Here is an 11623-nt window from a genome sequence, read left to right as displayed (position 1 = left end):
TTCTTCTTCTTCTTCTTTTCTGACATTGAAAAGTAGCGGCTAATTTGTGATTTACCCTCTCTCAGACACAGGATGGTAAACATGGAGTGCAAAAGAACAATGCCCAACCTGGAGACATTGGCACTTGGAGCATTTTTCATATAGAAAGAGGGCAGGAGTAGGGGGCAGAGGAGATGTGCCCCTTGTTTGCCTCTGGTTAGGACTGCTTCTTTTAAATTATTGTAGTTTAAACCAGTGGTGGCTTTCCATTTTTTTTTACTACCAGTTTGCTTGTATGCGCATGTGATGCTTCTGCGCATGCACAGCTTTTGTGCATGTGTGGAAGCGTCCGGGTGGGCGGGCGGAGTCTCCAGTCGCCACTACTGGCTCGCCCAATCTGGTCTGGACCAGCAGAAACCCACCTCTGGTTTAAACCTTTCTCACTCCTAAAAGGCTTAGATCAATGGTTCCCAACATGGGTCCCACGCCCCACAGGGGGGCAATTTGATTTTTAATGGGGGCAATTTGAACCTTGTTTAAACCAAGTTAATGGCCTTTTAGGCTTCCTCTGCATGAGTAGAGTTCACTTTTTGAGTAAAGTAAGAATTATATGCGGGGGGGGGGGGATGAAGATTTTAGAGATGCTTAGATGGAGCATGGCCCCAAAAAGGTCGGGAACCACTGACTTACATGGATTGTTTATTGATGAACATCCATCTTATTGCCCAATCATTTGGAACGATTGGGAATATAGGGGGAAGCTGAAAGCCTGGACTGGAAGCAAATCCCGCAGGGTTCAAGCAGCGAACAGCATCGGGCTGGAACAGGGGCTTTGTTGTCAAACCCAGCCAAGCTCTCTTGCTCGACCTCGGAGCCCCCAACGGCAGCCCACTTCGCGGGTGGCGTTCCGCCCGCCGCGGCGCAACAAGGCAACTCCGAGCGTCCAGCCCAGCCCGCGCCAGAACTTCACCTGGGTGGGAGGGGACGGAGTGACAAGTAGGGTTTGTGACGTCAGCGCCTGGGCGGGACCTGCCGTTTGCCTTATAAAAAGGGATGCCGAACCGCCGAACGCTTCGCGCAGCTATCGGGGAGAGCGGAGCCGGCAGAGAAGGAGGAGAAGGAGGAGAAGGAGCGAGCGGGCTTGTTTGGGGGATTGCTGGGTGAAGAGCCAGCCGAAAGGAGCCATGGATTTACTGAGGACTATCGCTTATCAGCCGGGCAGCACAGCCTCTGGCGGAGGTGGAAGCGGCGGCAGTAAGATGGGGGAGCAGCAGCAGCAGCAGGCGCTGGGCAAAGCCTGCGGCGGGGACTCGCGGAGAAAGAAGGCGGCGGAGTCGTCGGAAAGCCACCAGCACCACCAGCACCACCACCACTCGCATTCGGCTCCCGAGATTTCTCGGATTATTACAGACTCGACCACGGGAAGGAGATATTGCCGCGGGAAAGTGCTGGGAAAGGTAAATGCCCGGCGGCACTTTGAGAGAGAAGGCGGCTTTGAGCGCCTTAGGAAGCCTGGCGAGGGCTTTGGACTTAGTCGCGGAGAGACGGTTGCAGAGGATGAGCTACGGCAGCTCCCGCCTCCCTCCTGACCCTTCCCCAAAAAACAACCACCCCACGTCCGTCCCCAAACGTGATCGCCGTTTTGGGCATTTGAATACTTCTTCTTTTTCTCCTTTTGTGAAGGTCTTGCATAGTTCTCGATCGATCGAATGACGTCCCCGTTTCTTCCTTCTTTGTGCAGGCTTTTTCCTCCCCCTTTTCTTCCTCGCCTTTATTTCTTTAGGAGGGGCGGAAAAAAAAAAGAAGGATAAACAAACGGGAGGATAAAATAGATATTAAAGGCATATTCGCTCCTTTGTGACTCCCATCGCCTGGATTTGCCTTCTCTTTTCTCTCTCTCCCTCCCTTCTTTCTTGTGTCGCCTGGCTCAGGGGTCACCGACCTTTCGGACCTCAATTCATAATTTTCAATCCCGCAGACCAATAATACATTTTTTTAAAAAAAAGATAAATAGTGTTTAGTGCAATATAAAAAATGCAAATGATTTTTCTGGGGACCACCAACATTTTCTCGTAGGACCACCAATGGTCCGTGGACCCCCAGTTGGTGACAGCTGTCCTGGCTCACTTGAAGCACTTGCCCCCCCCAAAACTCCAGGCTGTTGCCATTAGAGATCTTGTGACACATATAAGCCGCCTGTCTGGAGAGGTGGTTTCACAAAAGGATGTGAAAAACTCCTACACAGAGTGTGGCTTCCATGCAGGGTGAGGGCATAGAACGTGTAATGTGCCATTATGGAGAGAAAGCAGATGCAATAGGCATTTCACAAAGCAGGAATCCAAACATCTGGATTTCTCTCCCCTCGCCTTTCTTTTTGTCAGCGTATAGATACAATAGAGAACTGTGGCCTTCTTTTGTGTGTCTTGTGTGTAGAGAAATTGCAGATTCCTGCATGGTGAGGTTGGGAATGCACAGGAAAGGAGATCTGTTGCCTTGCTGTAAAAAGCAATATTGTCAATTTCCCTTTGTGTGATGATTTGTTTGGAGCTGAGCAAATTGGCTTCATTTTTAAATACTAGGAGAAAGATGTTCTTAGGTTGCCTGTGGTGAAAATTTAGGTCAGATTTGCGGGAGGGGGAACCCCCAAACCTCATCAACATCTTGGACTCGTCGTGGGTGATCTGTTGGGCGATCTGTTGTTCATAATTACACGTCTCTTGTTCTTTTGAGATTACCCAGTTGATTTGGAGTCCTCAAAGGAGGGAAGGGGGATATCTTCCTTTCTCAGCCTTATGTGCTTTATCTTCTGCTTTGTCTCTGTAGGGTGGCTTTGCAAAATGTTACGAGATGACGGATCTGACCACAAACAAAGTCTATGCTGCAAAGATCATTCCTCACAGCCGAGTAGCCAAACCTCATCAAAGGGAAAAGGTGTGTGTTGACTGTGACTCTCCTTTCAGGAATCTCTTCGGAGGCTTGGGTGGCCCTTCCCTTTTCCTGCAATGGCTTGCTCACGTGTAAACCTTTTTTCCCATGGATGGCAGGAAGCAAGGCTAATGATCCTTTTGTTGGCCTCCCCTCCTTTTCAGATTGATAAAGAGATCGAATTGCACAGAATGCTCAACCATAGGCATATCGTCCAGTTCTTCCACTACTTTGAAGACAAGGAGAACATTTACATCCTCCTAGAATACTGCAGCCGAAGGGTGAGCATCCCAGTGGACAAAATCCAGTATTCACTTACATGGAAACAGCAGCTAATGTAAAAAAAAAAAAAAACTTTAAAATGTAAAAGGTATCTTCCAGAGGCAGCCTTTATCCTTTGCTCTAATGCTAGTATTTTTGTTTACATATGTTCTGGCTTCATGTGTGATTTCAGGGTTGTAACTTTCTCTGTCTTTTATATTTTATTTTCCCTTTCCTATTAGTCGATGGCACACATCTTGAAAGCAAGAAAGGTATTGACGGCACCAGAAGTGCGATACTATCTAAGGCAGATTGTATCGGGACTGAAATACCTTCACGAACAAGAGATTTTGCATAGAGACTTGAAGCTAGGTAAGCTGACGTTCTCTCCCATGCCTGGCTTCTATTGGATATTGGAAGAACAGGGTGGTTTCCTCCCCCCCCCCGCTTATGCATTGTTTTACTTCTGTGTTTATACTGCACTCCCAGAGATTAATAGATACAATCGGCTCCTCTGCTAAGAGAGCCTTGGAATGCTTGAGTAATAGCATTAAGTAGTCATTCATAAAGAAAAGTTGGCTAGCTATTTGCTGACCTCCTCTAGACACAAGCCAGCACTTGTCCAATATGTTAATGAACTGGTGCTCAGCTGTCTTTTTCTCCCCCACTCTTGATCTGTAGGTAATTTCTTCATTAATGAGGCCATGGAATTGAAAGTGGGTGACTTTGGCCTGGCTGCCAGGCTTGAACCATTGGAACATAGGAGAAGGTAAGGCTTTTTTTTAAAGAAAGAGGACAATTATTTGGGTTCAGTGTCTTCTCTTGCTTAGCTTTGAAGTCTTGGGTTTCACAGTAGGAGAGATTGAAGGCTTCCATAGTATGCAAAGATTGGCCTTTAAGACATGGCATTTGATGACTGCCAAGTCATCAGATACTCAGTCATTCAACTTATATAATTTACTTTGGATGTGAATGGGCCTTTTAGGTACTAATGCATTTCTCAGCATCTCACAACACCAGCCACATGATCTGAGGCTGTTAGCCATGATAATGACTAACAATGCAGAGGTCACAAGTTTCTCATCTCTTGGGGTCAACTCATGCTGTCTTCTATCTCTGAACAATTCCAGAATATTACAGGATACAGATGGATGTAGAGAAAGTTAGCTAAGTGAATTGTCTTAAGGATGGCATTTACTGAGTCTTCTGCAGTAATAACCAAAGTATTTGAAACCATAGTGAATTTTTATATAACCTATTTTATGGAGTATATTATAGTCAAGGAGAGCTTGGAGAAGTTTGAATAAAGAAGTAGAAAGTGGTTAACAGTGAACCTTCCCAGTATGGAAATAACAGCCAAACTAATAAAAGTTAAAATTCCTTTAAGTTCAAGACTCAGTGACCATGGAGATGCTTCACATAGTTTCTTTGGCAACAAATAAAGATGGCTTGCATTGCCTTCAGATGTGCTGTTCAACTTCGTAGTCTAGCCTCTACACTTAGGTTTCCTGGGGATCTCATCCAAGTGCTAACCTGATCTAACACTGCTTAGCTTGTTTCAGATGGGCCAGACCTTTGGGTGGTAGGAAGGACTTAGACTTAAGACAATAGTTTATTCTTCTGAACTGATAGATTCTAAATTTGATTTTACTCTATTTCAGAACAATCTGTGGCACACCAAATTACCTTTCCCCAGAAGTCCTGAACAAACAAGGGCATGGCTGTGAATCTGACATATGGGCCTTGGGCTGTGTCATGTGAGTATTTCTTGAGGATATTAAGGTGGATTTTCAAACCAGTGCTTGAAATAATGGGGAACTGGTTCTGTTTTATTAGAATCACACCACGTGGGCACATGTTGTGCTATATTGGTACAAAGTAATGTGTGATGTGTTTTGTACCATTTTGACCTCTGGGATCTTTGCATTTTCATAAAGAGATTGCTCTTCTTCTTTTTAATTTGGGAGATAACGAAAGTCCTGTGTTTGTCTTCTGACAGGTATACAATGTTATTGGGAAGGCCTCCATTTGAAACAACCAACTTAAAGGAGACTTATCGATGCATAAGAGAAGCAAAATATTCTTTACCATCGTCTTTGTTACCTCCTGCAAAACATTTGATTGCAAGCATGCTGTCCAAAAATCCAGAAGACCGCCCCAGCTTAGATGACATTGTTCGGCATGACTTCTTCTTGGTGAGTAGTAGTATTTTTGCTGGGAGTAGTAGTATTTTTGCATTTGAAGTTTCTTCTTTCAGTAATGACACTGGCTGCTGACAATTGATTGCATGTACTATATATATATATGTTCTCTTTCTACAGGGTTTCACTCCAGACAGGCTTCCACCTAGCTGTTGTCACACAATTCCTGACTTCAATTTGTCAAGTCCAGCTAAGAATTTCTTCAAAAAAGCTGCTGCAGCTCTCTTTGGGGGCAAGAAGGAAAAAGCAAGATACTTTGACACACACAGTATGTATCCATTTATATCTGGGGGCTCTTTGCTGAAAGTGCTTTTTTTTAAAAGAAAAATCTGGTTGCATCTTTGCAATACAATTTTTGCATGCTTAGCTTCTCTCTGTTCATAAGTGATGGATGCTTAGTAATCAACTAGCCATATTCTGAAATAATTGGCATGTTGGGATATAGAAACAACTAAGATATTAGATTCTGCTAATAGCAATAGCACTTAGACTTATGTACCGCTTTACAGTGATTTACAGCCCTCTCTAAGCGGTTTACATAGTTAGCATATTGCCCACAACAATTTTGGGTCCTCATTTTACCCACCTCGAGAGGTTGGAAGGCTGAGTCAACCTTGAGCCTGGTGAGATTTGAACTCCAAATTGCAGGCAGCAGAAGTAGCCTGCAGTACTGCACTCTAACCACTCTAACCATCAAGGCTCATAATAAACAGTAGTGCCAGTCACTATGAGTTAATTATTGGCTGGAAAGTGTAGTTTGTGCTATGCCGCTCTTGATAATAATTTAGACTGAAAGGCAAATCGTGACAAGTTTCTACAGCTAATAAGCTTGCCCAACAGATACACAGTAGTGTTCTTTAGATTTAAGTATCACATTTAATGGATCTGTTGTGTGTTTTTTTTAAATTTCCCAGATCGATTGGTCAAGGAAGATGAAGAAATATATAAACTTAGGCATGACTTAAAGAAAACCTCAATAACTCAGCAGGCCCTGAAACACAGACCCGAAGAGGTAAGTAGAAATTACCCACATAGTATGACTCCATCCTTCTGAAAGTTTGAGCATTTCTAAACCTAATTAGAAGGGACTTGCAAACAATTGGAGCATCAACAGCTTGAGCACAATGTTGTGAGCAAGATGTAACCTTTAACAATTGAGTGCAAGAACTCCACATTTCTGTTTGTTCCATATCTCAATAGTACAAATGAACCACCATCTGTGTTTCTTTGCTCTTTGCAATCCTTAAAGATTGCTGAACTCCATCTGTGACTCAAAGCTTCTCTCCACTCATAATTTATTTGCATTCTCAAACTAAAGCATGTATTGTAGGAGCTAAATCTGGTGAGAGTTGGGTGGAGTAAAGGCAGTTCAGTGATTATTGACTAAAATATGAAATGGAAGCAATGTTCCAGGATTAAATGTCTAAAGACAGGTTTTTGTGATTCCTTTCAGATATTTTTAGCAGCTTGCAAACTTTTTAAAATGCAGTGCAAATTTATGACTTTCTGGAGTTTTTAAAGGCATTGCAAAATTTAGGAGTTAAATGATTTGAAGGACTGCTTACTTGTATATTCATCTGGGATCAGACACATAAATGTGGATCAAACAAAATTCTACCTGTCCTTTTCATGAAAACGACACTGTGTCTTTCATCTTTGATATTTGATGAACTTTGCCTGATAGAAAAGGCAACTTGATGAACTGATAGAAAAACATTGTGTGCATTTTAAGTACTTTGTAAGGTTTCTTTCATGGTTGTCCCAAAGGTGCTTCCCCCCCCCCCCCAAGAGGCAACTGGACTTTCTGGTTTTTCTTTGAAGACATATCGCTTCTCATCCAAGAAGCTTCTTCAGCTCTGACTGAATGGTTGGTGAATGGAAGCCAGAGCTGAAGAATCTTCTTGGACGAGAAGCGATATGTCTTCAAAGAAAAACCAGAAAGTCCAGTTGCCTCTTGAAAAAAAAGCACCTTTGACCTGCATGACTGAGAATCTCCATAGACTTCCTGTCATGGGCATCTTTTGCTATGCACTTTCAGAAATGGAGTAGCAACAGATGTGTTGGATTCACCTAAAAATACCTTTTTTTTCCCTCCCAGGAGATCCAGCCTTCCAGCACCACTGTAGCAAAACCTAGTGCTCTAGCAGAAACCAAGCAAATAGATGCAATCCGGATGATTGTTCGAGGAACTCTGGGAAGCTGCAGTAGTAGTAGTGAATGTAAGTTGTGGCATAAGGGCTTTGTAGTGTCAAACAGGTGGGGTACGGAGTTCAATCAGGACGCTAAATGAATACTAAAAGAATAGTGTAAAATACGGTCTTTGGAAAGTGTTCTTTCTTCTCTCTTACACCCATGGGACTATGGCTAGTCTAGTGAAGAGAAGGACCAGGGGAGACATGATAGCAGCGTTCCAATATTTAAGGGGCTGTCACAGAGAGGAAGAGGTCAAGCTATTTTCCAAGGCATCCAAAGGTCAAACAAGGAATAATAGATTGAAATTGATCAAGGAGAGATTCAACCTAGAAATAAGGAGAAATTTTCTGACAGTGAGAGCAATCAACCAATGGAACAGCTTGCCTTCAGAAGTTGTGTGGGCTTCATCACTTGAGACTTTCAAGAAAAGATTGGACTGCCATTTGTCAGAAATGGTGTAGGGTCTCCTGCTTGAGCGGGGGGTTGGACTAGTGACTTATAAGGTCCCTTCCAACTCTGTTAATTTGTTAATCTAAGTAAAATAATAAATCTGATAGAAAACTCAGCGGCTAATAAGATATATCTTTTTCTAAACATCACAAAGTGGTCAGGGTTTGGGGGAGTGCTGAGATTCTGATGGATCTCTTAATTGTTCCTTTCCCTTTCTAGGTAGGAAGTGTGGTTCTAGCTGTTTATTAAAGCAATGTATGTTACATTTCTCTAAGCAATTTGGTAGAGCAAGTCATTGTGTATTGAGGTGGCCTTTTTTTGGTCAATTTCACTACTGGAAGCATTATTCATGAGTCCTTTTGTCTCCTGCTAGGTCTTGAAGACAGCACAATGGGAAGTGTGGCTGATACTGTCGCAAGGGTATTGCGTGGATGTTTACAGAACATGCCGGAATCTGATCATATTCCCAAAGAACAGCTGGCTGTCTCTTTTCAGTGGGTCACAAAGTGGGTAGACTACTCCAACAAATACGGCTTTGGTTATCAGCTGTCTGACCACACTGTGGGCGTTCTCTTCAACAATGGTGCACACATGAGCCTTCTTCCGGACAAAAAGTGAGTAGCTGTTTGATTATAAATCCAGCTGTTGCATTGAGTTTCCATTCTATTATCTGCTTGAGCTTAACACCTTTGCCTTTGCTTTTGGTCCTCCAGAACAGTCCATTACTATGCAGAACTTGGCCAGTGTTCAGTTTTCTCTGCTACTGATGCCCCGGAACAATTCATCAGTCAAGTCACTGTCTTGAAATACTTTTCTCATTACATGGAGGAAAACCTCATGGATGTAAGTTGGAGCAAAAGAAGTGGGTAAGGTGGCTTAGATGGTAGCTTATACAACGAGCTGTGTTCTAACTTTGCTGTGTGCTTGTTTTTAGGGTGGGGATCTTCCCAGTGTCACGGATGTCCGCAGACCAAGACTTTACCTCCTGCAGTGGCTGAAATCTGATAAGGCGTTGATGATGCTTTTCAATGATGGCACATTTCAGGTAGGTGGTGTAGCAAAGTTTTCTCTGAGCTTATTCAAGATTCTGTCGGACCGTGTTGGCGAACCAATGGAACGCATGCCGGAAGCGGCACACAGAGCCATCCTGGGCGGGACATGTGGCCTTGCTGGCTCCATGTTCCTGTGACTGCATGCGTACTGGCCAGCTGGCTGTTGCCTGCATAGGAGCACCAAAACCTGGAAGAGCAGCATTCTGCTGCACATGAGCATGCCAGCACCCAAACCTCTGGGTTTCTAGCACGCGCATGCATGACGGCCAGCTGTTCATTGCACGCGCACATGTGCTGGAACACCAGAAGTTTGGATGCCGGCCACACGCATGCCTGGCGGAATGCTTCTCTTCCAGGTTTCAGCACTCCCGCACACATGAAGGCCAGCGAGGCTGCGTGTTCCAGGCGGAATGGTTCTGCATGCCATTTCCAGCACACAGGTCAGCAGGCGGTGATGTAAAGTTTAGCCTTCACTGCTGTAGGATGTTCCCTTAGTACATTAATGGCAGAAGGCTCATGCAAAGAGGATTTTATATGCTTGTCAAGCAACCTAAGGAAATTGCTTTAATTTCCTTTTGCAGCAAGTAACATAAAAGATGCATAAAATTCGAGCTACTGTTTGGGGCTTACTAACCAAAAGTGGGTATTTCCAAATTAAAGGTGTCAGTCATAACTATTAAAGAGAAACTGAAATCAAGATTTCTTGTCATCAAAGGTATGCAGAAAAGATACAGTGTAGAATAATATCAAACGTTTACTGAAATGGAGCACTATGGATAATAATAGTGTCATGCGTGATCTAGTAGGGGCTTTTAAGTATTGCCAACATTTCTATGAATTGTTTATTTGGCCTGGGCTTTCCTAATGATCCTAGGAAAAGATGCAGTGGCTTTAAAGAGTTCTGAACAGGTGCTAGGTGAGCACTTCTTTGCCCCTAAAGTACCTATTACCTTCTGCAAAGTTTTCACTTTACATCAATATTTCTCTAGTCATAGAAAAGGTTTCAGAATGTTGTAGATATGCACAGTTGACTTTGTACTGTATTTACAGATCTAAACCCTACTATATACAATAAAAGTTAACTTCAAAGTAAAAGGGGCATTGGCTTGAATTTTTCTGCTATAGTTAGAGGAACTAATTGTTGCTTAAGCAGGTAGATTCTGCAATGCACGACCAGAATTTTTATTTTAATTCTTCATGTAAGTAAAAATCAATGTGGTTTTAAGAATAATAATCAGTATGCAGAGACATTCAGGGACTATACTGGGCATTTTCCAAGAGACCCATTTCAATCAATCTCACCTGAATGAGACCCAACATGGCAGGCATTTAGCTAATAAGTTGCTGAGTATGCCCAAATATCATTAATATCATAAATATTATTAAGTGTCTTTGTATGGGGTGGTTGGAAGAAACACATTAAGTTTCAATTCTTGATTCTTTTCAGGTGAACTTCTACCATGATCACACAAAAATAATTATTTGCAACCAAAATGAGGAATATCTTCTTACCTATATTAATGAAGATAGGTTATCTGCAACATTTCGTTTGACGACTCTTCTGATGTCTGGATGTTCTCTGGAACTCAAGCATCGAATGGAATATGCACTGAACATGCTGTTGCAAAGATGTAATTAAAAGAACTCTTCTAAAACCAAAAAAGGACTTATCTCACTGAAGTCTACAGTGAAGGCAGTTGGATTTAAAAAAAAACCTAGCATGTTGATGGATGTGTGAGGAGTAGGGACTGGTACGATGAAATGTCTCATCTTATGTACTGGGCTGGGACCAGACATGAAGCTTGTAGTCTTTGTTGGATTAATGATGTGGTGGCCAGGAATCCTTTGGAATGTAGCTTTCCTTGGTTCACTCCTTTTGAAAGAGTTGAGTTGGAAGACATTTCTACAGCAAACTTATTGGAGGACTTGAAACTGTGAATAACACTTGAGGAATTGGGAGGGAGGGAGATCTCGATGTTGTGGAATATCTGTAAGAAGCACCTCATGGCTGCTTAAACTGTGAACTATGGCCATATTTTTTTTTCCTTTTCTTTTCTTAATTCTTCCAAGAACTGATCACACTTGTGGCTGGCAAAGTGCATTCCTTGTTAATAATCTTTTTTTATTTATTACAGCCCAAAGCAAAGTATTTATTACATACATTTTTTTGTAATTGTGATTTTTAAATATACATTTGTTGGCAATAAAGAGTGGGAAAAACCTGAACTGATGGTTTCCATATGATTTTTCCTCCGGCATGTACTGCGTTCCAAGAAAAAGCAAAAGGCAATGCTCACAGGGAAATGTCTGATTGCTGTTTCTTCCCTTTCACAGTTAGCAATCAGTCTGCCTTATGAGTGTGTGAAGACCAAGCTTTCCTGTCTGAAGTTTTGCTTGCTTAATAGACCTTCTTTATATCACTCATATAGTGGTGTGGCTGCAGGACAGTGGGAATTAAATAATCCTTTTAACATAATTTCTATTAAGTTTATGAAAGCTGGGTGGTGGTGGTCCTCAATGCCCTTTCTCATTAGGAGAATTGGAGAAGAATTCACTTTGCAC

At 42.6% G+C, this 11623-nt stretch overlaps 1 protein-coding gene across 1 annotated transcript; it reads left to right on the top strand.

Annotated features, from left to right (window-relative positions):
* The first annotated feature begins 1061 nt into the window (after positions 1-1061).
* On the top strand, positions 1062-11287 carry PLK2 (polo like kinase 2). The gene is made up of 14 exons (XM_081943333.1): positions 1062-1436; positions 2803-2910; positions 3069-3185; positions 3408-3537; positions 3847-3934; positions 4827-4922; positions 5165-5360; positions 5487-5634; positions 6281-6378; positions 7465-7585; positions 8383-8623; positions 8723-8852; positions 8944-9054; positions 10509-11287. The coding sequence occupies exons 1-14, from the start codon at positions 1164-1166 to the stop codon at positions 10698-10700; spliced, it is 2049 nt and encodes a 682-aa protein (XP_081799459.1). The 5' UTR covers positions 1062-1163; the 3' UTR covers positions 10701-11287.
* The last annotated feature ends 336 nt before the right edge of the window (positions 11288-11623 follow it).

This window comes from Natrix helvetica, assembly GCF_964273705.1.
Source record: "Natrix helvetica genome assembly, chromosome: 2".
Taxonomy (NCBI): Eukaryota; Metazoa; Chordata; class Lepidosauria; order Squamata; family Natricidae; genus Natrix; species Natrix helvetica.
This window is presented reverse-complemented; position numbering and strand designations above follow the sequence as displayed.